General features: G+C 43.2%; 1 protein-coding gene across 7 annotated transcripts in view; it reads left to right on the top strand.

Annotated features, from left to right (window-relative positions):
- PHF14 (PHD finger protein 14) overlaps positions 1-26,045 on the top strand; it is a 370,565-nt gene that overhangs the window by 30,900 nt on the left and 313,620 nt on the right. For all 7 annotated transcript variants that reach the window (XM_089654591.1, XM_089654588.1, XM_089654587.1 and 4 more), the window contains 2 exons: positions 2,625-2,769; positions 18,439-18,598. In XM_089654591.1, the coding sequence (XP_089510717.1) occupies positions 2,625-2,769; positions 18,439-18,598 (305 nt within the window). The remainder of the gene's footprint in view (positions 1-2,624; positions 2,770-18,438; positions 18,599-26,045) is intronic.

The following is a 26,045-nucleotide window of genomic DNA, read 5'->3' as shown; positions in this document are numbered from 1 at the left end:
ATCACATGATCAGGACCTCACACACAGGTCCTGTACACCGAGGATCCCGTACAGCGTGTTGCCGCACGCTCTCGGGGAGCACGCGCAGTCCAAAATGGTTGGCGCCGTTTATGAACGGCAACTCGCCCTTGCACTGCCCCCGTCCGGCCATTTATATACATGTGTCGGACTCAAAGTAGTTAATTTACAGGGATTTCTGCTCACTTCCTGTTTTGGCTATAGGACAGGAAGTGAGCGTAAATTTCCCCAATGGAACACAGATGGCAAAAAATAAATCCATTGCGGTTACAACCCCCCCTTACTCTATCCAAAATGGAAACATTTGTTTTTCCTATAGTTCTATTTTTAACTTCACATTTAAAAGGTATTAAACCCAATCATTAGATGTGGTGGTAGTTTTCTTTTGTTTTATGCTTTTTTCCCCTCTGTTTTCACTTGATCTGGCCAGTACCACACCTCCTATATTAGAGCCTTCATTCTGGATGAAGGAGCAACAAACACCTTTGGACAGCAGAATTGTCAGTCTTCGGGGGGTTTGGGTGGTATTAGATGCACTAGCAGATTTAGACACACTGAACACATTGAAGCCAAACTCCAGCTCATACTTTTTAAGCAGTTACTTCAACAGATTTCTTCTTTTTTGGATAAAGGTTTTAAATAAAAGCTCATCACTGTAAATACTACTGTCAGAGATAAATTATTTGTCTCATCCCTCTAACTGCTACATCTGCAGAACAGTTTGTTCTGTTGAAAAACAGCAGACTTACTGGCAGGATCCTGAGATGAAAATGAAAGCGAGCCTAAAAAATAATGCAGCCATCACATCTAAGAATTGGTAAGCTACAATATATTAAATGTTTGCTTTTGGATTTAATACCACTTTAAAATGTAGGTATTCAGATTGAACCTGTGCTTTGCTTTGCTCATGTAGGGCTTTATTCTCCTCCCCGCCCCATTAGTGGCTCCCATCCTGCATCTTTTTTTAACTACCTGCCAAGCGCTCACAATAAATATACTGCGAGTGGGCGTTAGGTACAGGCACAATCACATACATGTACATGAGTGCCTTCTTTTGGGATTGGGGTACGCATGTGCCCACTCACTGCCGTGCTTGGACACAGCACAAGTTTGGCAGCAAATTTCAGTCAATGATTTTGGCTGAAATCATTTGATTGGCTTTGTCCAATCACACACAGTGTTCTGTGTTTACAAACACACAGAACTCTGTATGTATTGGTACAGCAATGCTTCTGTACAGCTGTTTCTTCTCCCTGAAAAGCAGGGAGAAAACAAACCGATAGTAAAGTAAAAGCAGCACATATTACACATGGATAGGCACACCTTTGATTTCCCCTAGATGTTAACCCCTTCCCAGCCAGTGTCATTTGTACAGCGACAGTGTTATTGATCACTGTATTAGTGTCACTATTGACATCATTGTCTGTTGGTGACCCTTCCAGATATTGTCTATTAGCGCCAGATTGCCTGCCACCCTATCACAGGCTCACTTTAAGTCACAGGTCACCACAATTACAGTATGTTGGCTATACAGTGGGGATCGAAAGTTTGGGCACCCCAGCTAAAAATTTGTATTAATGTGAATAAAGAAGCCACCACGGGGGATTACATCAAGAGGCGTAAACTGAAGGTTTTGTCATGGCCTTCACAATCTCCTGACCTCAACATAATTGAAAATCTATGGATAGACCTTAAAAGAGCCGTGCGTGACAGACAGCCCAGAAATCTCAAAGAACTGGAAGACTTTTGTAAGGAAGAATGGGCAACGATACCTCAAACAAGAATTGAAAGACTCTTGGCTGGCTACAAAAAGTGTTTACAAGCTGTGATACTTGCCAAAGGTGGCAGTACAAGATATTAACTCTGCAGGATGCCCAAACTTTTGCAGACGCCATTTTTTTGTTTTTTGTTATTTTGAAAGTGTAAATGATGGAAATAAAATCTAACTTTTGTTGACATATTATAAGAATGTCTAATCTGTAATTTGATGCCTTTTGGAGATTTTTCCATCTTTCCTTGGCTTCTTTATGCACATTAATACACATTTTTAGCTGGGGTGCCCAAACTTTTGATCCCCACTGTAGATGCTTAAATTCCAGTATATATACCATAGATTGTAGGCGCTATAACTTTCACACAAACCAATTAATATACACTTATTGGGAGTGTTATTTACCAAAGACATGTAGCAGAATATATTTTTGTCTAAAGTTACATAGAAATGTGATTTTATTGGAGATGTGTTATAACTGTAAAAAAATATATCATTTTGTACAGTTATAACACAACATTTTTGAACTTCTCTCATTTCTATAACAAAAAAACCCCAATGGTGATCAAATACCACCAAAAGAAAGCACTATTTGTGTGAAAAAAGATAAACATTTCTTTTGGGTACAGTGTTGCATGACTGTGCAATTGCTAAAGTAGCAGTGCTGAACAGCAAAAAAAAAATGGCCTGGTCATGAAGGGAGGAAAACTTTCTGGAGGTCAAGTGGTTAATTTTTACTTTTTTTTTTCTCATGTCTTCAGGCCATGTGATGATCTAGGTCTCTCCTATAGAGTTCTGAGCAGCATCCAAAATCATCTTATTTTGCTATTTTCAGGATTCTCTTATTCTGGAGAAGAGTGACCGGTGGTGTTCTCAGAAGATGGACCATGTATTAATATGTTGTGTGTGTCTGGGAGATAACAGCGAAGATGCAGATGAAATAATACAGTGTGATAATTGTGGCATAACTGTCCATGAAGGTAAGTGAGCTGCGCTACCTCTTTGTTATCATCTCTTCTTGTATAACTGAACCCATAATCATAATACAACTGGTCTAATTGCAATGTTCCCTGAACAGATGGGAAGCCTGGCTCCTCTGGTTCTGTGTTTGCTTTATAGACATTGCATGCGGTTGCAGGGCACTTGCAGAGCAGCCCCATTCACTTGCATGGGTTGCAATCAGTGGACTGCAGCACCTGCCCAAAGCAACAAGTGGTATAATTCCTGCCACGGCTGCAAAGCATCGTATACACCCCTAGCTGCTGCCTTTGCAGCTAAAGGGGGTAGTGGTTAAGGAGGGGGTGATGTAGATCAGATAATGAAAAAGCTGCTCGCCCGCTTGCCAAATGCGAGGAGAAATTCCTCTGTGGCGAGCGGTGAGCACAGATGAAGCATGGAGTGACTGCACCTGCGCTCCAAGCCTCATTGTGAAGCCGAGTTCCGGTTTACAACTTACGGTTTCCGGCTTCTGCGGCACCGCCGCCGAGGGGCCAAGTGCAGGAGAGGTCCGCTCTCATCCGCAGAGAGGAGACACCCTCTCCACCGCCGCAGGGGGGACTTGGGGGGACAGTAAGTACTGTATACAACATGTCCTATCACTATAATGGAGTACAGGGGAGCTGGGATATACATTACTGTATACACGTCATATCACTATAATGGAGTACAGGGGAGGGGGATATACATTACTGTATACATGTCATCACTATAATGGGGTACAGGGGAGGGGGGATATACATTACTATATACATGTCATATCACTATAATGGAGTACGGGGGAGCTGGGATATACATTACTGTATACATGTCATATCACTATAATGGAGTACAGGGGAGCTGGGATATACATTACTGTATACATGTCATATCACTATAATGGAGTACAGGGGAGGGGGGATATACATTACTGTATACATGTCATATCACTATAATGGAGTACAGGGGAGGGGGGATATACATTACTGTATACATGTCATATCACTATAATGGAGTACAGGGGAGGGGGATATACATTACTGTATACATGTCATATCACTATAATGGAGTACAGGGGAGCTGCGATATACATACTGTATACATGTCATATCACTACAGTGGAGTACAGGGGAGCTGGGATATACATTACTGTATACATGTCATATCACTATAATGGGGTACAGGGGAGGGGGATATACATTACTGTATACATGTCATATCACTATAATGGAGTACAGGGGAGCTGGGATATACATTACTGTATACATGTCATATCACTATAATGGTGTACAGGGGAGGGGGGATATACATTACTGTATACATGTCATATCACTATAATGGAGTACAGGGGAGGGGGGATATACATTACTGTATACATGTCATATCACTATAATGGAGTACAGGGGAGGGGGGTATACATTACTGTATACATGTCATATCACTATAATGAAGTACAGGGGAGGGGGGATATACATACTGTATACACGTCGTATCACTATAATGGAGTACAGGGGAGGGGGATATACATACTGTATACATGTCATATCACTATAATGGAGTACAGGGGAGGGGGATATACATTACTGTATACACGTCATATCACTATAATGGAGTACAGGGGAGGGGGGATATACATTACTGTATACATGTCATATCACTATAATGGAGTACAGGGGAGGGGGATATACATACTGTATACATGTCATATCACTATAATGGAGTACAGGGGAGGGGGGATATACATACTGTATACATGTCCTATCACTATAATGAAGTACAGGGGAGGGGGATATACATTACTGTGTACAGTTTTATATTTTGGACTCTTTTTATTCTAAAGAAAAATGTAATTTCATAAGCTTTAAGGGGGTGTGGTTGGGGGCAGGCTAGGGGTGGGATTTGGGGTGGGGTTGCGGGCGGACCTGGGCAAGGTTGGGTGGGGCAACTGGTGGAGAGTAAGTTTTGTGACCGGCTAGTAGGTCTGGACTTGAAATTTTAACCCCTGATGTAGATGTATTGCAGAGATGTATTGAGTGTGGTTTTTTTTTTTTTTTTTTTCTTTTTTCACCCCCAACGTACACTTTGACCACTTAAAGATCAGGCCTAATCTGACACTTTTGGCTTCCATGTAAAAATCTGTAATTTCTTGCTAGAAAATTACTTAGAACCCCCAAACATTATATATTTTTGTAAGCAGAGGCCCTAGAGCATAAAATGGTGGGCTTTGCAATTTTTTTATGTCACACTGTATTTGCGCAGCAGTTTTTCAATCGCAATTAAAAAAAAAATACACTTTAATGAAGTTTAACGCACAAAAACATAATATAATACCCAATTGTTTGGTAAAATGTAAACAATGATGTAACACTGAGTAAATAGATACCAAGGGACAAAATTGCACTCGCCGTGGAGCTGCGACAAAGTACATACATTACATTATCCATAGGCGATGCTTTAAAAGCCTTTATAGATTACCATGTTAGATTTACACAGGAAGTCTGGTACTAGGATTATTGCTCTCTGATCTGACGTTCACAACGATACCTCACGTGTGGTGCAGTTAATGTTTATGTACCGGTGCGTACGTTTGCCTTTACTTGCGAGCGCGGTGGAACAGGGCGGGTTTAATTGGTGTTTTATATTTTTTTTATTATTTAAATTTGTTTTATTTTTACACTATCACTTTAATTTTTTTTTATCCCTTTTATTGCTATCACAAGGAATATAAGCCTCCCTTGTGATAGCAATAAAGAAAGACAAGTCCTCTTTATTAGACCCAAGGTCTCTCATCTGGCCATAAAAGCATCTGATCAAAGATCCCAATTCAAAAATAGATTATTTACACTCTGCCCAAACAGAAAGTTTTGGTTTCTTAGACCAGCCTTTTTGGGTGCCTTCAAGTTTCTTCAGGCGTGCTTTGGTAAAATGCCTACAAAATTGCTCCAAAAGTTTATGCAAGTCAGCAGGTGGATCAAGCCTGCCTTCTAGTTACACAAGGTCACGGGTTTTCATTGTGCACTATTACTTTCTAGCCACCGCCCACATTAAAAACCAATAATGTCATCGGAAGGAAAGGAGAAAATCGGGCACCTGCACAGCATCTCCTTGCTTGCCCCTCCCCTGCCCTCTCAATCAGCACTGGGGTCACATTAGCTGAGTATGAGAGAGAAACTGAGGGAAAAGAAAAACAATGGAATACTTATCAGTACCAGTGTGCAAAGGTGTATTTGCTTTGGAAGAATAAATCGCCTCTGACGCTGGGTGTCCCATATGTGTAGATGTTGCTGTGCTCTGTTAAATTATTAGTTTTTAGTTTTTTTTACATTTTGCAATGGGTGCCTCAAGATTGTGCAGCATTTTAAAGGGTGCCTTGACTGAAAAAAGGTTGAGAGACACTGTCTTAGATCATAGAGATTATTGGGGATGTTGCAGTCCATGATCATCTCTATGACTAGCAAGTGGATCTGCTGGCTTCAGTCCCGTTCTTCCCGCTGGAACAGTAGAAGCACCAGAGGGTGGCAAGAGGGGGGACAACTCCTGCCACCTGTAAAGCGATCCAGTGGCTAATTAGCCACTCGGATCACTTTTACATTCTATAGCAGCGGTTCTCAACCTGTGGGTCGTGACCCCTTTTGGGGTCGAACGACCCTTTCACAGGGGTCGCCTAAGACCATCGGAAAACACATATTTCCGATGGTCTTAGGAAACATCGCTCCTCTATCCGTCTCCAGACGGGTCCGCCCACATGCAGATACGCCCACATACGAGTAAGAGAACAGTCAGCAGTGATGACACCTGACCCCTCTGCCCCAGTCTATCATCTCCCACAACATCTGCCCCGCCTATTTTCTGCACTGCTCCCCCAATCATCGCTGAGTGGCGACATCATCCCCAGCTGTAAATGTGAAGCGGGGCTTATCGGGATTAAACTAGAACTTGACCAACCAGACGAGGTGACGTGCCAATGAAGAAGTTTTGACATCCTCAGATTGGGCGTGGCCTCTGTCAGGAAGTCGGCTAGCTGGGGACTGGGTGGAGGATAGGGAAGAGCGGATCCAAGATGGCGGCGGTATGGAGGTGAGAGTGGGCCATGTGTGAAGAGAGCTGGCTGCTCTGTGTGGTGGGGATGGGGGAGGTGTGACGCCTTGTATAGCGGGAATGAGAAGAGCTGCTGCAGTTATGAAGTATTTTATTGTTGGGGGTCACCTCAACATGAGGAACTGTATTAAAGGGTCGCGGCATTAGGAAGGTTGAGAACCACTGCTCTAGAGCATCACCGGTTCTAAAAAAAAATAAAAGGGTTAATGCTGCAGCCGTGGCCCCAGTATAACCACTCAAACTGCCATGACGTGCCAGTACGTTGTTTGACAGCAAGTGATTAACTTTATCCTGATACAGAAGGCCATACAGGCTGTATCCGTATTATCCGTCCTGAACTCCTGCAGGGATACATCAGCCTCCATGAGAGTGTTCCAGGCTGACACTAGAATGATGTTTCTGATCCAACAGGGAGGAAATACAACTAAATAACAGCACAATTAGCTGTCCTTGAGAATGGCTGCAGTTTTGTAAAAACTGAGTCTGACTGGTTCTCTTTAACTTCTTCAGCCTGTTTTAATATGGTGGATAAATCAGTCCTCTAGGTGAACGGCCTCTGCCTCCCCCTGTCACTCACTCTAATGTGTTTATGCCAAGTTGCTGCAGTCAGTGAGCAGCGGTGGAGAACCCCAGAGGAGTTGTCAATATTGGTGACATTTTGATTGTAGTGTGTCTGCGGAAATTTGTCTTCTACATATTGTAGATCATGACAAGGCTCCCCATCTTCTCTGCTTGCTGCTTTTTAACCTTGAAAAGCTAAATTCTTTTCCCGGATTAAAATGATGTCTGTAGGGGTACAGAGTTGGCATGTTAGAGGACAGCAGCATTGTTAATGGAAAATTCTGCTCTGCAATAGGCAGCCAGTTTCATGCCAAAGTTTAAAGCAGAACTTCAGCTGACTACACTGTAGAAATGCAAATACTTTGTGAATTGGCTCTACTGCCCAAAGTTTGTGATTCTGTTCAGCCAGGATTGTGACCCAACACCCCCATCCACAGCCAGACCGCATAGATGTATCCTTGATGTTGTCTTTCAAAGCATTTTAGACAGACAGCATTGCATAGTGCAGTATAGCATGATTGGCTCAATCCGTTGCCCCTCCCTTTCCCTAGTCTAACCCTGCAGGGGATTATGGGAAGCTAACAAAATTAAGAAATAGGCAATTATTCTAGCTGGATTAATTTAGCAATAAATGATTCATACCTTTTTCTGCTTTGAAGTTAAGCCCTAGGACAGCCTTTCTCAACCTTTTTAATACAGAGGAACCTTAAAAATAACTTTCTGGTCTCAGGGAACCCCTGATAAAAATGACTAGATTTACAACTCATGATACATTATTGTAATGGTCGGTGAGAAGAATGCTCCTTACACTCGTGTCATTGAGAAGAATTGCCACCTTACAGATAGCTGGGGGCGAAGTTGTGGATGGCTTTGTAAGTTGTTGTTAGTATTTCAAATTTAATTTGTTGGGCAAGTGGCAGCCAATGCAGGGATTGGCAGAGAGGGGTGGCAAACGCTGGACGGTTTGTAAGGTGGATGAGCCTGGTGGCAGCAGCATTCATGATGGACTGAAGGGGGGGATAGCCTGTGTAAGAAGTGCCTGACGTACCACCCATCCAGAGGGAGGATATCTTTTTACCTGGCCTAATCAGCTTCCTTAAAGGGGACCTCTGATGATTGATCTATTTGCGTAATTTCTTTACGCATCTGGTGAGTGCGTATTCTTACCCAACTTTAAAAAGCACAAGCACTGAAGTACCGCCATAGTGGGCACTCTACGCACGGATTGTCACCATATGAATATTTATTTATACGGACATTATCATCATTTATTTGCTTATTTATAGCGCTGCACTGATTCTTCCAGAAGTGCATTTGTGAGGTCAGGCACTGTTGTCGGGGGAGGAGGCCTGGCTTGCAGTCTCCGCTCTAATTCATTCCCCCAAAGGTGTTCTATGGGGTTGAGGTCAGGACTCTGTGCAGGACAGTCAAGTTCCTCCACCCCAAACTCGCTCATCCATGTCTTTATGGACCTTGCTTTGTGTACTGGTGCGCAGTCATGTTGGAACAGGAAGGGGCCATCCCCAAACTCTTCCCACAAAGTTGGGAGCATGAAATTGTCCAAAATGTCTTGGAATGCTGACGCCTTAAGAGTTCCCTTCACTGGAACTAAGGGGCCAAGCCCAACCCCTGAAAAACAACCCCACACCATAATCCCCCCTCCACCAAACTTTACACTTGGCACAATGCAGTCAGGAAAGTACCGATCTGCTGGCAACCACCAAACCCAGACATGTCCATCGGATTGCCAGACAGAGAAGTGTGATTTGTCATTCCAGAGAACACGTCTTCACTGCTCTAGTGTCCAGTGACAGCGTGCTTTACACCACAGCATCCAACGCTTTGCATTGCACTTGGTGATGTAAGGCTTGGATGCAGCTGCTCGGCCATGGAAACTCATTCCACGAAGCTCTCTTCGCACTATTGCTGTGCTAATCTGAAGGCAGCATGAAGTTTGGAGGTCTTCAGCTTTTGAATCTGCAGACAGTTGGCAACTTCTGCACACTGTGCGCTTCAGCATGCACTGACCTCGCTCTGTCATGTGACGTGGCCTACCACTTGGTGGCTGAGTTGCTGTTGTTCCCAGTTGCTTTTCACTTTGTTATCCCAATAACAGTTGAGCGTGGAATATTTAGCCGCAAGGAAATGGACGGATGGACTTATTGCACAGGTGACAACCTATCACGGGACCACGCTTGAATTCACTGAGCTCCTGAGAGCGACCCATTCTTTCACAAATGTTGTAGAAGCAGTCTGCATGCCTATAGTGCCTTGAAAAAGTATTCATACCCCTTAAATTTTCCACATTTTGTCATGTTCCTATCAAAAACGTAAATGTATTCTATTGGGATTTTATGTGATAAACCAACACAAAGTGCACCTAATTGTGAAGTGGAGAAAAAATTGTTTCGAAATATGTGAAAAGTGTGACGTGCATTTGTATTCAGCCCCTTTACTCTGATACCCCTAACTAAAATTTAGTGGAACCAATTGCCTTCAGAAGTCACCTAATTACTAAATAGTCCACCTGTGTGTAATGTAATCTCAGTATAAATACAGCTGTTCTGTGAAACCCTCAGTGGTTTGTTAGAGAACATTAGTGAACAAGCAGCATCATGAAGGCCAAGGAACACACCAGACAGTTCTGGGATGAAGTTGTGGATAAATTTAAAGCAGGGTTAAATTTATAAAAAAAATAGTCCAAGCTTTGAACATCTCACGGATCACTGTTAAATCCATCATCCAAAAATGGGAAGAGTATGGCACAACTGCAAACCTACCAAGACATGGCCATCTACCTAAACGGACAGGCATTAATCAGAGAAGCAGCCAAGAGGCCCATGGGAACTCTGGAGGAGCTGCAGAGATCCACAGCTCAGGGGGGAGAATCTGTCCACAGAACAACCATTAGTCATGCACTCCACAAATTTGACCTTTATGGAAGAGTGGCAAGAAGAAAACCATTGTTGAAAGAAAGCCATAAGAAGTCCTGTTTGCAGTTTGTGAGAAGCCATGTGGGGGACACAGCAAACATGTGGAAGAAGGGGCTCTGGTCAGAGGAGACCAAAATTGAACTTTTTGGCCTAAAAGCAAAACATTATGGGGTTTATTTACTAACGCTGGTTCACTCAGAATCTTGTGCTCTTCTGCATGGAAACCAATCAGCTTACAGGTTTTGCTGCTAAAGCTTTATTTAACAAGTTGAGGTTAGAAGCTGATTGGCTACCATGCACAGGTGAATGAGATTCTGCGTGAACCAGCTTTAGTAAATCTCCCCCTATGTGTGGTGGGAAAATGAATACTGCACATCACCCTGAACACACCATCAACACCGTGAATCGTGGTGGCAGCATCATGTTGTGGGGATGCTTTTCTTCAGCAGGGACAGGGAAGCGGGTCAGAGTTGATGGGAAGATGGATGGAGCCAAATACAGGGCAATCTTAGAAATAAACCTGTTAGAGTCTGCAAAAGACCTGAGACTGGGGCGGAGGTTCACCTTCCAGCAGGACAACGTCCCGAAACATCCAGCCAGAGCTACAATGGAATGGTTTAGATCAAAGCATATTCATGTGTTAGAATGGCCCAGTCACAGTCCAGACCTAAATGCAATGGAGAATCTGTGGCAAGACTTGACAATTGCTATTCCCAGACACTCTCCATCCAATCTGACAGAGCTTGAGCGATTCTGCAAAGAAGAATGGGCAGAAATGTCCCTCTCTAGATGTGCAAAGAGACATCCCCAAAAAGACTTGCAGCTGGAATTGCAGCCAAAGGGGGTCCTACAAAGTATTGACTCCGGGGGGGCAGAATACAAATGCCGCCACACTTTTCAGATATTTGTAAAAAATGTTGAAAACCATTTATCGTTTTCCTTCCACTTCACAATTATGTGCCACTTTGTGTTGGTCTATCACATAAAATCCCAATAAATACATTTACATTTTTGGTTGTAACATAAGATGTGGAAAATGTCAAGGGGTATGAATACTTTTTCAAGGCACTGTAGGTGCTTGATTTTATACACCTGTGGCCATGGAGGTGATTGAAACACCTGAATCCAAGGATTTGGAGGGCTGGCCCAAAATTTTTAGCAGTATAGTATATATGTTATGTTTGGGGCTGTAAGTAGTTTTCTACCCCCCAAAAATGTTTTTATATGTAAGAGAGGGATCTTAGGGGGTACCCGGACTGGAAGTGGTTAAGCAGACTTCCACTTTAAGCCTGCCAGTAATACAGTGATCATACCAGTAGCCTTGTAGTTGCCCTTTAACCAGTTGCCGACCGCAGACTGCGGCCGGCCAGTTCTGGGAGGGCGTCATATGACGTCCTCCCAGAATGCGCTCTCCGGCGTGCACCTGGCGATCTCCGTGATCGCTGTGTCCTACGGACACAGCTGATCACGTGATGTGGTAAAAGGCCAATCACAGCGGCTTTTTACCACGTGATCCACCTCTGCCCATCAGTGCCGCCCACCTCTGCCCAGCAGTGCCGCCCGTCAGTGCCCAGCAGTGCCGCCCGTCAGTGCCCAGCAGTGCCGCCCGTCAGTGCCCAGCAGTGCCGCCCGTCAGTGCCCAGCAGTGCCGCCAGTCAGTGCCCAGCAGTTGCGCCAGTCAGTGCCGCCAGTCCGTGCCCAGCAGTGCCGCCCATCAGTGCCGACTATCCGTACCCATCATCAGTGGCGTTTATCAGTTCCACCTATCAGTGCCGCCTATCCGTGCCCATCAGTGCTGCCTCATCAACGCACATCAGTAAAGGAGAAAAATTACCTGTTTGTAAAATTTTATAATAGAAACAAAGAAACTTTTTTTTTTTTTCAAATTTTTTGCTCTTTTTTTGTTTATAGCACAAAAAATAAACCCCCAGCGGCAAGTAAATGCCACCAAAAGAAAGCTCTATTTGTGAGAAAAAAATGATAAAAATTCCATATGGGTACAATGTTGCATGACCACGCAATTGTCATTCAAAGTGCGACAGCGCTGAAAGCTAAAAATTGGCCTGGTAAGGAAGGGGGTATAAGTGCCCGGTAGGCAAGGGGTTAAACACGTTGTCCTGTACATTTACTGTCACTCCTGTTACCATTTTGAAGCGGCAGATCATTGTGTACCCATTTTTGTCTTGTAAAACCAATTACAATGGTAAAAAAAAAAAAAATCACAACGTGTAATTTCAAATTGCGGTTGAATAAAGAACGTTTATGTCCTGAAAAAAATTAATATCAAAAGAGTTCAATTTATGCATTCATGTTTCATTTCTTTTATTGAATGTTAATACTTTCCAATTACTTTTCTGTTTGTTGTTTTGTACTGGAGAGGAAAATAAATGCTTTTCAACCTCCAAGCGGAACCTGTTTTTGTCTGATATGTGCTCTGGTTTTGTTTTTGTTTTGGGAAAAAAAATTGCCTAATTTAAAGCAGAGCTCAGATGTTAAAGCTGAACCCCGGGCGCAAAAATCCTACCAGCATTCAAGTAGTTATACATTCTGCTCTGTAACACCCCCCCCCCCCCCAATCATTCAGGCTTTCTTTTACATAGTGGGTATTTCAGTTCCCATTATACTTCCAGCCTGCTCAGATGTAATTTGTAGATCTCATACAGTGGGGCAAAAAAGTATTTAGTCAGCCACCAATTGTGCAAGTTCTTCCACTTAAAAAGATGAGAAAGGCCTGTAATTGGCATCATAGGTAGACCTCAACTATGAGAGACAAAATGAGAAAACAAATCCAGACAATCACATTGGCTGATTTGGAAAGAATTTATTTGCAAATTATGATGGAAAATAAGTATTTGGTCACCTACAAACAAGCAAGATTTCTGGCTCTCACAGACCTGTACCTTCTTCTTTAAGAGGCTCCTCTGTCCTGCACTCATTACCTGTATCAATGGCACCTGTTTGAACTTATCAGTATAAAAGACACCTGTCCACAACCTCAAACAGTCACACTCCAAACTCCACTATGGTGAAGACTAAAGGACACCAGAAACAAAATTGTAGACCTGCACCAGGCTGGGAAGACTGAATCTGCAATAGGGAAGCAGCTTGGTGTGAACAAATCAACTGTGGGAGCAATAATTAGAAAATGGAAGACATACAAGACCACTGATAATCTCCCTCGATCTGGGGCTGCACGCAAGATCTCACCCCGTGGGGTCAAAATGATCACAAGAACGGTGAGCAAAAATCCCAGGACCACACGCGGGGACCAAGTGAATGACCTGCAGAGAGCTGGGGCCAACGTAACAGGCTACCATCAGTAACACACTACGCCGCCAGGGACTCAGATCCTGCAGTGCCAGACGTGTCCCCCTGCTTAAGCCAGTACATGTCCGGGCCCGTCTGAAGTTTGCTAGAGAGCATTTGGATGATCCAAAAGAGGATTGGGAGAATGCCATATGGTCAGATGAAACCAAAATAGAACTGTTTGGTAGAAACACAACACGTCGTGTTTGGAGGAGAGAGAATGCTGAGTTGCATCCAAAGAACACCATACCTACTGTGAAGCATGGGGGTGGCAACATCATGCTTTGGGGCTGTTTCTCCGCAAAGGAACCAGGACGACTGATCCATGTACAGGACAGAATGAATGGGGCCATGTATCGTGAGATTTTGAGTGCAAACCTCCTTCCATCAGCAAGGGCATTGAGGATGAAACGTGGCTGAGTCTTCCAACATGACAATGATCCCAAACATACCACCCGGGCAACGGAGTGGCTTCGTAAGAAGCATTTCAAGGTCCTGGAGTGGCCTAGCCAGTCTCCAGATCTCAACCCCATAGAAAACCTTTGGAGGGAGTTGAAAGTCCGTGTTGCCCAGCGACAGCCCCAAAACATCACTGCTCTAGAGGAGATCTGCATGGAGGAATGGGCCAACATACCAGCAACAGTGTGTGCCAACCTTGTGAAGACTTACAGGAAACGTTTGACCTCTGTCATTGCCAACAAAGGATATATAACAAAGTATTGAGATGAACTTTTCATATTCACCAAATACTTATTTTCCACCATAATTTGCAAATTCTTTCCAAATCTGCCAATGTGATTGTCTGGATTTGTTTTCTCATTTTGTCTCTCATAGTTGAGGTCTACCTATGATGCCAATTACAGGCCTCTCTCAGCTTTTTAAGTGGGAGAACTTGCACAATTGGTGGCTGACTAAATACTTTTTTGCCCCACTGTAGATCCCATTGCTGAGGACATGTCTCCGCCTCCTTATCATTCTGTCCATTCACTTAAAGGGTAACTCCACGTTCATTAGAAAAAAATAAAAATTGGCAAATAAAAAAAAATGTAATATAGCGTATACAATTGTGACACAAGTCATATTGTAATTTAATGTTATTATAAACAACCTTTTCAATTTGCATCCACTGATTGGCTCACTGGTTTACTCTGAAGTCTGCACTGAGAATTTGGGCATCCCCTGCAACAGAAATGTAATTTTTTTGGTAGATACTGCCAAAGGGAAATCACATCTAAGTCTAGGTTAACACCTATGTGTTTTCCGTTGCGTTTTGCAGAAACACACAGCAGTCCATTTAACATGATTTCCTATGGAACAGGTTCTTATCGCTGCATATTCACATGGTGTGTTTTTTTGGAAAAAGTCAGACTTTTTTTAAACTCAAAACATTGCGTTTTTGGTTCTATAGACTTTAATGGAGATGCTGCAGAAAAGCATGTAGTGCGTTTTTGATGTGTTTTGCATTTTAATCTGCCCAGCAACAAGTTGGCAAAAAACTTGCAAAACGTGTCAAAAGCGCATGTGCAAAAATGCACTGCAAAAAAGCACTGCAGAAACGGATCAAACACAAACTGCATAGGTGTGAACCTAGCCTTAACCACTTCCAGACACTTTTACCCCCTTCCAATCCAGGCCAATTTTCAGCTTTCAGCGCTATCACACTTTGAATGACAATTGCGCGGTCATGCAACACTGTACCCATATGAATTTTTTACCATTTTTTTGAGACAGATAAAGCTTTATTTAGGTGGTATTTATTCACCACTGGGATTTTTTTTTTTTTTTTGCTATGTAAATGAAAGTCCAAAAAGTTTGAAAAAAAAAGTGTTTTTTCTTTTAAAATTTTGCAAATAGTATTTCTTTTTTTTACATTTTTTTATTTATTTTTTTACATATTGTCACCCTAGCAGTACAGTTTCACCATGGTGACACTCTACTTGTGGGGGGTGATGATTTTTTTTTTATTTATTTTTTTTATTTACACTGTTTGCATTTACACCCATAAAGGCTGTAAAAGCAATAATTTCTCCTTCTCTGGCTGCATTCTTGCAGCCATTGAGAACTACTGTGTGAGCTGTGATTGGTCACAGCTTGTCACATGGTGCAAGGCTGTTGTGAATAGCCTTGTACCATGTGACCTCGGTGATCCTTCACAGATTTCACACGTAGTAAGCAATGATGTCAGAAGTGACATCTTGCTTACTACTCTGCATGTGATCACTGATTGGCCAATCAGTGATCACATGTTCGGTACCTCGCACAGAGGTCCCGTCCGACGATCGGTGTTCCACTGTGTCTAGTAGGACACTCGTATATGGCACTGATAGGCAGCACTGACTGGCACTGTAAGGTGACACTGACTGGCACTGTAAGGTGGCACTGTTAGGCGGCACTGATGGTTGACACTGAAAGGCAGCTCAGGTGGGTACTGATATGTGGCACTGATGGGCACTGGCAGGGGGCATGGATGAGCACTGAGAGCTGGCACTGATGGACACTGACAGGTGGCGCTGCTGGGGCTACACTGATCATCAGGGCACACTGATCATTAGTGCTCTGATGATCAGTGTAGATGTCCCCTCCAAGAGATGCCGATTACCGGCTCTCCTCTCCTCTGTCAGCGTGACCGCTCGTGGGGAGAGAAATGCCGATAACCGGCATTTCACTGTTTACATGCAATCAGCTCTGATTGGACACAGCTGATCACATGACCGAGCCGACATCTTCGGCTCTTTCCGTGGATCGGTGATCCACTGTGTCCGAGGGACACAGCGCACCGCCAATCGCCGCGCTGCGCACTCCAGGAGCCACGCATGCGCGGTTAGAATGGGAGGACGTCATATGACCAGAACGAGAGAACCGCCTTGCGTCTGTCATATTGCTATATGGTGGGCGGCAGGCGGTTAAGCAATGTCTGGGACTTTTAAAAACAAAAGGGCCTTTATGGCGACTTAAACGTTTAATAGTTTTAACATTGCGCTGTTTATCTCCTCCGCCCCTCCCTGCCTCTCTCCAGCACCACACCCGGGGACTAGAAGGGAGGGGAGAGACCGTGCAGTGTAGTGAGCACCGATTGGCTGCTCCTCAAGAAAGGGGAGTGTCCGGCTTATCCTTTATCCATTTTGCTGCCAGAGCTGTTTTTGCGTTTATTTGCACACGTTTAAAAAATCATTTAAGGCCTGAAGATGACACAAAAACCCCCAAACATATATTTTCTGAAATCAGAGATCCTAGAGAAAAAATAGCAGTAGTTCCAATTTTGTATGTAACATGATATTATCACAAAGGTCTAGGAAATGCACAATTTCAGTAAAAAATACACTCAAGTTAACATTAGGGCACAAAAAGCAATAAATGATCCAATTTTTTTGTAAAATATAAAAGACGAGGTTGCAGCGAGTAAATAGATATCCAACATGTCAAACCTTAAATTTACGTGCGCTCGTGAAATGGCAACAAATGTTAGTACCCTATATTTTCTATAGCTGACGCTTTTGAAGCCCCTATAGGTCATTAGTTTACAGTAGTGTACGGAGGAGGTCTGTTGCTAGAATTATTGCTGTCATATGTAACGTGTATCACATTCAACGTTTTCATGTGTAGATGCCTGAGTGTGTGCTTTTCTGTTTGTGCATGCGTACGTATGTGGGGTTGCCTTGAAAAATTGGGGGGGGGGGGGGTTTATATGCTTGGGTATAGCTTCCATTTTAAAAAAGAAAAACATTTTTTGACGTAACTTTTTTTTTTTTTTTATCGCATAAGGGACAAAAAGTTCCCTATGTGATGATTTTTTTGTGACAGGTTCTCTTTTTTCAGACATCCAAGGTCTAAAAGACCCTGGATGTCTCCCCTGTGCTCCACTGAATGTAATGCAGTGCACTTCGCACTGCATTACCTTATTTCCCGGCCTCAATGACCAGGAATGTGTCAAACTGGGACCCGGAAGTGACAGCACATCACATCGGGTCAGGAGAAGTAGGGGAGGGAAGCGGATGTGTCTGCTCTCCTCCCTCCCCTATACCACATCCCGCCAGCGCACACTGAGCCAGTCCCGGGCCTGCAGATGGGCAAGCGTGCAGGGGGGAGAGGCTGACGTTGTGGGCTGTGTGGAAGCAATTGGGTGGCAGCGCTGCCGCACAAATGCTTCCACCTGATAGATGAGCTCTGCTGCTTACCTTCAGTAGGGCTGAAGGCAAAAAAAAAACCTACCTGCCGGTGCCCGGAACTACATGTCCCAGGCGTCGGGCGATAGGAATTGCACATCAAGAAAATGAGTAATAGGTCCACCTGCGCTGCTAAGTCTAAAAATATATAAAAGAACAACAGCTGCCGACATCCAATCCTCACCTTTTAAATGGACATATAGGTATATAAACAATCAATAGTGATGCAGCGCTGATATAATTAGCAATAAAGTGAATATTAAACCGTGAGGAAAAAGTGAATTCGGTGTTATACAGCCCGCACAAAACACGGCACACAGTAATTAGTTTTATAACATATAATTGCTATTTAGCAGATATAAATGCAGTCCACAGTATATATAGACGAATGGATGTGTTCTTAAAAGACACACATGCTTCTGTGCTGGTGCAAAGTGGTAGGTGACAATCCTTAAATGGCTAGCATGCCTGCTCACCTTCCCCCTGCGACCCACAGGGGCCAAAAAGCCTGTCGGGTCACACCTTGGAATTGCACATCCCTGTATTTGGTACGGTGTGTTTTTTTTTTTTTTTGTCAATGCTGTGTAATAACTCTTATGTCTTCTCCTTGTAGGCTGTTACGGTGTAGATGGGGAAAGTGACTCCATTATGAGTTCGGCCTCGGAGAACTCCACCGAGCCCTGGTTCTGTGATGCTTGTAAATGCGGAGTGACCCCCAGCTGTGAGCTCTGTCCAAACCAAGATGGTATCTTCAAAGAGACTGATGCTGGGCGGTAAGATGGTCATTTATGACACGCAGCTTTACTCCTAGGAAGTGTGACCTCCTTTCTCTCCCGCAAAGCATAGCGAAGAGTATTTTCTTGCATTTAGGTTGTGACAATTACGCATACTGGCAACAAAAGCAGCTAAGTAAGGAAGGTATTTGGTTTACATTGAACAAAGTACAGGTTCGTTTAGAGATGCCTGTTTACACACACTCCTGGCTGCTATGGCAGCTGTAATTATGTTGGCTATCAGATGGCAGTGATCTGGTGGCTGTACAGCAGCCTGATTGCTTCCACACACCACAGCAACACTGTATCCCATCCAGTGTTCCTCCCCGCCATGTTTCCCGTGCTCTGAACTACCACCAGTGGACCCAGGACTGGCATGACAGGTGCTGCCAGGTACCTACTAAGAACCTGTTGAATAAACGACTCTGCCTCATTCTGCTGTCGTCGTCTCTGGCCTCTCAGTAGAGCGCAGTCTGCCCTCACTGGAGAGCAGGTCAGTCTTTTAGACCCCTAATGTCTCATTAAAGAGAATCTGTTACCAAAAGAACATCCTATAGGGGACTTTTTGTCCCCTATGTGATGAAGAATAAAGTTTTGAGTGTGAAAATAAAAGTGTCAAAAATTAAAATTACCTCAAGCACTTAAACTCACCTCCCTCAAAATATTTTGAGCCCCACATACACACACATACAAATGTAAATGCACATTCAGGGGTGCCTACACATGACATCGATTGCACTGTGTGTTACATATTGCTCCTCACGCTGGAGTGAGAGCAAAAATTCTAGGCCCATTATTCATGATTCATGGTTAAACTAAAGAACCGTAGAGGCTTTTAGGGCATATTTACACTTGCTTTGATTTCAACACAATTAAAGTGCCTACTGCTTGATGTCTGTGATGCTTCGATTATCTTTTTTTGAAGCATTAATAAAGCTTGGCAAATGCCCTGTGTCTGTGCTGATTTTCTATTTGTTTTAAAGGGGTCCAGTAGTACCCCCATTCAGCAAATCCCCAGTTCATTAGTACCCCCATTCAGCAGCTCTCCAGCTCGTTGGTACTCTTGTTCAGCAGATCTCCTGCTCAGTAGTACCTCCAGCTCTGCTGATCCCTCATTCACAAGTAACCCCAAGCTCTGCTGATCCCTCATTCACTAGTAACCCCCAGCTCTGCTGATCCCTCATTCACTAGTAACCCCCAGCTCTGCTGATCCCTCATTCACTAGTAACCCCCAGCTCTGCTGATCCCTCATTCACTAGTAACCCCCAGCTCTGCTGATCCCTCATTCACTAGTAACCCCCAGCTCTGCTGATCCCTCATTCACTAGTAACCCCCAGCTCTGCTGATCCCTCATTCACTAGTAACCCCCAGCTCTGCTGATCCCTCATTCACTAGTAACCCCCAGCTCTGCTGATCCCTCATTCACTAGTAACCCCCAGCTCTGCTGATCCCTCATTCACTAGTAACCCCCAGCTCTGCTGATCCCTCATTCACTAGTAACCCCCAGCTCTGCTGATCCCTCATTCACTAGTAACCCCCAGCTCTGCTGATCCCTCATTCACTAGTAACCCCCAGCTCTGCTGATCCCTCATTCACTAGTAACCCCCAGCTCTGCTGATCCCTCATTCACTAGTAACCCCCAGCTCTGCTGATTCCTCATTCAGTAGTAACCCCAGCTCTGCTTCTCCCTCATTCAGTAGTAACCCCCAGCTCTGCTGCTCCCTCATTCAGTAGTAACCCCCAGCTCTGCTGATCCCCCATTCAGTAGTAACCCCCAGCTTTGCCGATCCCTCATTCAGTAGTAACCCCCAGCTCTGCTGATCCTCTGGTTTTCTGATCCTCTTTCTTCAGTCCCCACTCACCGCTGCTATATTTCCCCCACTCTGCGCACAAAATGGAACATTGCTAGTTTCTCCTACTCCTGTCACCCAGCTCTACTAATCCTCTGCCTCTTAGTCCTCTTTCTCTGGTCCCTGCTCACCTTCTGCCATAGCATTCCCATGTGTGTGTGTATGTATGTATGTATGTATGTATATATATATATATATATATATATATATATATATATAGAGATATATAGAGAGAGAGAGAGAGAGAGAATATATATGTATGAAGTAAAAGTGGCTGATGATGTCTTTCCTTTGCTTGCTGGTGCTTCCTGGGATATATCATACTTGCAATACCTCCAAAACAAAGCGAAGATAAAGCTGAATAAAAGCCCCTCAAAAGCTGCAGGTACTGCTAGCGAGCATTGTCATAGACTTCTATGGAAGCTTTGGAGATGCTATGAGGCACCAAGAAAGCGATACGGGGTATAATTTTTGAAACAAAGCAGATGCAAAGTGTAAACAGGACTGTAAGGTAACCATATTATTTAGTGACAGGTACTTTGATTGGCATTCAGAGCACTTTAAAAAAGCGTGTCCAATGCTACATTTTGAAGACAGTGAAATGAGCCCTTAAAGCATCACCTATAGAAAATTTAGGGTTCTGAAGTTCGTCACCATTTTACCAGTGCACACAATTTTAAAGTTCCACTTTAACCAGCTGCTCTGACATTTTTGCCATCAAGCAGCTTGGCCTCATAATCTCACTGAAAACAAATGGATTTCTATTGGACGTTGACGAAATCTCAGCAATTCAGAGCCCTGGCAGCCTCAGCTCTGGTGGCCGCCCGGTGTAAACTTGGCAGCGCTGTGAATTCCTGTAGGGACCTTCAGGCTGAAAGTGGAATGAAGCGGGATATCAGGTGAAAACTTTGCTCTTATAGCTCTAGGTTTACTTCTAGAGTCACTTTTTGATTTAGTTGACCTCAGTAGAATACATCGCTCCTTGCAGGCCCATTGTCTTGTTTGCATGTCACCAGACAGCCGTTTTTATGAAAGCATAAGTCACTCCTTGGTGACAAATTCCGCTCCTCTATTGCTGTCTGATTTAACATCTGTCATCCTCGCCGTAAGTGAAATAGATGAGAAAGTAAAAAGGGGGATTATTCTTCTCTGATTACCCAATTTGTCTTAATTACAAGATTTTGGACCGCGTGCCACCAAAACAAGCGAGAGAGGAACAGCTGAAATCGCATCTGCGCTCAGCTTTGGAAGACGCTTCCCGTTTTCCTCATTTGAGAAAGTCACGAGTGGCAGTTTTTCTCTGAGGCAGCCAAAACAAAAGGCAGAGAACTCTCGGGCACTTTAAAGACAGCAGAAGCAGATGTGCAAACCTCTGTTTGGTCCACTGAAAGTTTGCAAAACTTTCTTTTAAACTGTTATGTGCAATTATCTGTAATCTCCTTTTTGTATTAGATTATAACTAAAGGAAGAACATTTGCTTTTTTTTTTTTTTTTTTTTTTTTCCTTTTAGTTTTGGATAGTGGAGAGGGATTAGAACATCTGTCAGTTTTTATTACTGTCTGTGTCCCTGTTAGGGAGATTCGCCATCTCTCTCTTGGTCCTGTTTACTGATATTAAAAGTGAAAGGGAAAAACATCCCAAATTTTGGTTCACAGTCATAAAGAGGAAATCTAATGGGGACACTAGTTCTGATGACAATCTGGGATTTTGCACACTTTTGGAAGGATTTCTTCTCTCTTTCTGTTTTGGCTATGGGACAGGAAGTATAGGAAAATCTCCCCAATGGGAAATTACAAAAAAAACCTGAGCGGGGTCATAACCCTCACTCTATCCAAAAAAAAGAAAAAAAAGGTTTTGCCTTTACTTCTGCTATAACTGCTTCTTGCCCATCATACATATACAGTATATATTCTCAGATGTGAAGGGTGACATCTCGGTCATCCCTGCAGCAATGGCCAAGTTATCATTTCTTGGTGCCGGTGATTTCCTATAAGGTAAAAGTGATCCGAGCAACTACACTTTTACAAGTGGCGGGAGGGGTCCCTCCTCATCCCGCTACTGCCCACTGCCTTCCCGTGGCTCTCTCTCGTCCCATCAGGGAGCCCTGAAACAATGCCACCACCTCAGTCGTATTCACTGCGAAGAGAGGAAGGAATGGAAATCAGAAGTGGCAAAGGATTACGTCACTTCTGGTTTGTTGCTTACAGCTTGTGAGAGCATCTGATCAAACCGATCTTGGTTTGATCAGATGCTTTGAAGGGCAGAGGAGAGGTCTTCGGTCTAAATGACCCCAGATCTCTCCATTGAGAGGACCTGTCACGGCCCATGCTACCACATGGGTTGTTGTTCATCCCTTGTAATAGCAATAAAGTTAAAGCGTGACATGATAGGCATAACATCATCTTTAACCACCTCCCGTCCTGCTGTTGTATATAAACGGCCGGACGGTGGCAGTGCAGGGTCGGGTGGCCGTTTATAAACTGCCTCCCCGTCCCCTGCTTGTGCGCACTCCCTGGGAGCGCGCAGCACCACAATCCGGTGCCCGCTGTGTCCTCCGGACACAGTGGAACACTGATCGTGTTACGGGACCTCCGTGTGAGGTCCCGATCATGTGATCGCATGCAGAGTAGTAAGCAAGATGTCACTTCTGACATCATTGCTTACTCCGTGTGAAATCTGAGAATGATCACAGAGGTCACATGGTACAAGGCTATTCACAACAGCCTTGTACCATGTGACAAGCTGTGACCAATCACAGCTCTCACAGTAGTTCCCAGTGGCTGCAAGAATGCAGCCAGAGAGAAGGAGAAATTATTGTTTTACAGCGTTTATGGGTGTATAAGCAATCAGTGTAAAAAAAAAAAAATCTTCATCACCCCCCACAAGTAGTAGTGTCACCATGGTGACACTTTACTGCTAGGGTGACAGTATGTAAAATTTTTGGTTATAAACTAATTTGGGTTATTTTTTTTTCTTTGCTAAAAAGATAACAGAATAAATTTTGGCCAAAATTTATGATGAAATATTTATTTGCAAATTTTTATAAGAAAAACACTTTTTTTTCCAAAATTTTTGGACTTTTTTTTTACATAGCAAAAAAAAAATAAAAATCACAGTGGTGAATAAATACCACCAAAATAAAGCTTTATCTGTCTAAAAAAAAAAAATGGGTACAGTGTTGCATGACCGCGCAATTGTCATTCAAAGTGTGATAGCACTGAAAGCAGAAAATTGGCCTGGACAGGAAGGGGGTAAAAGTGTCCGGGCTTGAAGTGGTTAATATTTCACCAAAAATTCTGTATTATTTTGTGTTTTCTTTTTACTGAAACTCATGAAAGTGTATTTTTTTTCTAAAAACTTGCATTTGATAAACCACTGTGCAAATACCATGCATCATAAAAAATTGTAACTACTACCGTGTTATTCTTCGGGGTCTCTGATTAAAAAATAGATAATGTTTGGGGGTTCTAAGTACTTTTCTAGCAAAAAAATTCTGCTTTTTACTTTTACAAAAGAAATGTCAGCATTGGCCCAGACTGGAAGTGGTTAAATTACCATAATTTCTTATATATGAGCTGAAAATTCAATGGAAATGGGAGTTACTTCCCTGACAGAAGAATGTGGGGTAAGAAGGAGCTGACCTCCAGACTTGCCTTCTGTCTTTTACAGTTGTGCAGGCTCCTTTCCTGTATTGAGGTGGCTTACTCTGATTTTAGCCTCTCATTGTGCCTCAGAAGCTGTAGTAAGTCAGGCAGAGCCCACCTCATTTCCTGGTTGAAGGATGATCAGCATCATCTAGCCCTTTACTCCCCAGCCTGACTGCCCCAGGCCTACGCTTTTTATTGGTATTTAGTTCTTTCAGTCATTGAGCCTCAGCATTAGATGTGGGCATTGCCTCACACCAGCTGCGATTTGCCTGCATTGCATAGAGAAACACAGACACGCAGGGATCACATTGGTAAGTTTTTTTGTTTTTTTTTTTAACTAAAAGCTGTTGCTAAAAAAAAAAAAAGTAATTACCAGAATCAGTAACAAAAACTGGTATCATAGAGATGTACAGAAGACACTGGTCTCGGTGACAATCCTTAAAATGTGAATTCTGGGCACAAAAACTTTTTTAAATATGCTCCTCAATATTCATAACAGATGTATATGTGGTCATGCAACGCTGCATCTAAATGAAATTTATGTCCTTTTTTTCCCACAAATAGAGTTTTCTTCTGGTGATATTTGATCGCCTCTGCATTTTTTTTTATTTTTTGCACTATGAAAAAAAAAAAGCAAGACTGCCAATTTTGAGGAAAAAAAATATTTTTGAATTATTGCTATTAAACATGTCCAGTAAAAAAATTTAAAACACATTTCTTTAATTTAGGCCAAAATGTATTCTGCGTCATGTCTTTGCTAAAAAAAAAAATCCCAATATGTGTAAATTATTAGGTTTACATGAAAGTTATAGCGGCTACAAATGGTATATATACTGGAATATTTTTTTTTTATACTAGTAATGGTGGCGATCAGCGAATTATTGCAGGACTGCTGTGGGCATTCTGACACTGGGGGGGGAACTAACTGTCACTGACATCCCCAGTGACACCCATACAGTGATCAGTGCTAAAAAAAAAAAGTGCTGACACTGTACTAATGACACTGGGCAGGAAGTGGTTAACATCTGGGGCAATCAAAGGGTTAACTGTGTGCTGTGTTTTACTGTGTGCTCTGTGTGTGCATTAATCAAGACAAATGTAGAGTCCATTGCCCTGCATTATGCATGATGTCACCATGGAACAGTCCACCACCAGAGCATGAGGGAGTGCCTCCTGCTAGGGAGGAGAGGATAAGTAAAAGTGCTTCTCCTCTCCCTGAGACTAAACAAGCCGTTAACCCTTGCAGAGGGGTGCAGTCCCACTGAAAATGGTCATTTTCAAATTTCCTGGAGTTGGGCTTTAAAGCCGAACTCCAGGCAAAAACGTCTTTACATGTCTTTGTTGTTGATTTCCTACCTTCACTGAATATGTCATCCATCTTCTGGTTCACTCAGTAGTTGCTCTGAAATTAATTTTCAAATCAAACCGTTAATTCTCTTTTGGTTTTCCGCTTGTAAGTCCGGTGGCTGCTATGCCTCCTATTCCCCCAACCACTGGTCTTGGCACATCCCTTCTGTAGTTCTTTCTCCAGGAAGCAGTGATGTAATTCAGCCCCACTTGCAGTGTTGGGTGGACCGAGACACTCAGGCACATTTAACATGTACAGGCTAAGTGTACTCGCCCACATTCAGTACAATTCCCTGTGGTTGATGGGAACTGTAAGTTTCCTTTTACTGCAGAAAGAGAGAAGAGGATATGATGTAATCCCGGCTGTTACACCTCCTCCTTGGCAGAGCAGATGCTGTTATCTTTTGAATTACAGAGATGAGGTCATGGAAAATCCTAAATGGTAAGGATTTTCAAAATGTTATGAACTGTTTAGTGTTTGTGTAGGGGGTGTACTAATGGGTGATTTTTTTTATTTTTTTTTTGCCTATCCTGGAGTTCTTCTTTAAGCTTACTTTCAGAAACTTCTTTCTCTTAAAACCAAATTCCAACTTTGCTGTTAAA

Source organism: Staurois parvus, unplaced genomic scaffold (genome assembly GCF_062004578.1).
Source record: "Staurois parvus isolate SC_StPar_1 unplaced genomic scaffold, SC_StPar_1.0 ptg000779l, whole genome shotgun sequence".
Taxonomy (NCBI): domain Eukaryota; kingdom Metazoa; phylum Chordata; class Amphibia; order Anura; family Ranidae; genus Staurois; species Staurois parvus.
The sequence above is the reverse complement of the archived record's forward strand: the minus strand, read 5'-3'. Positions and strand labels throughout refer to the sequence as shown.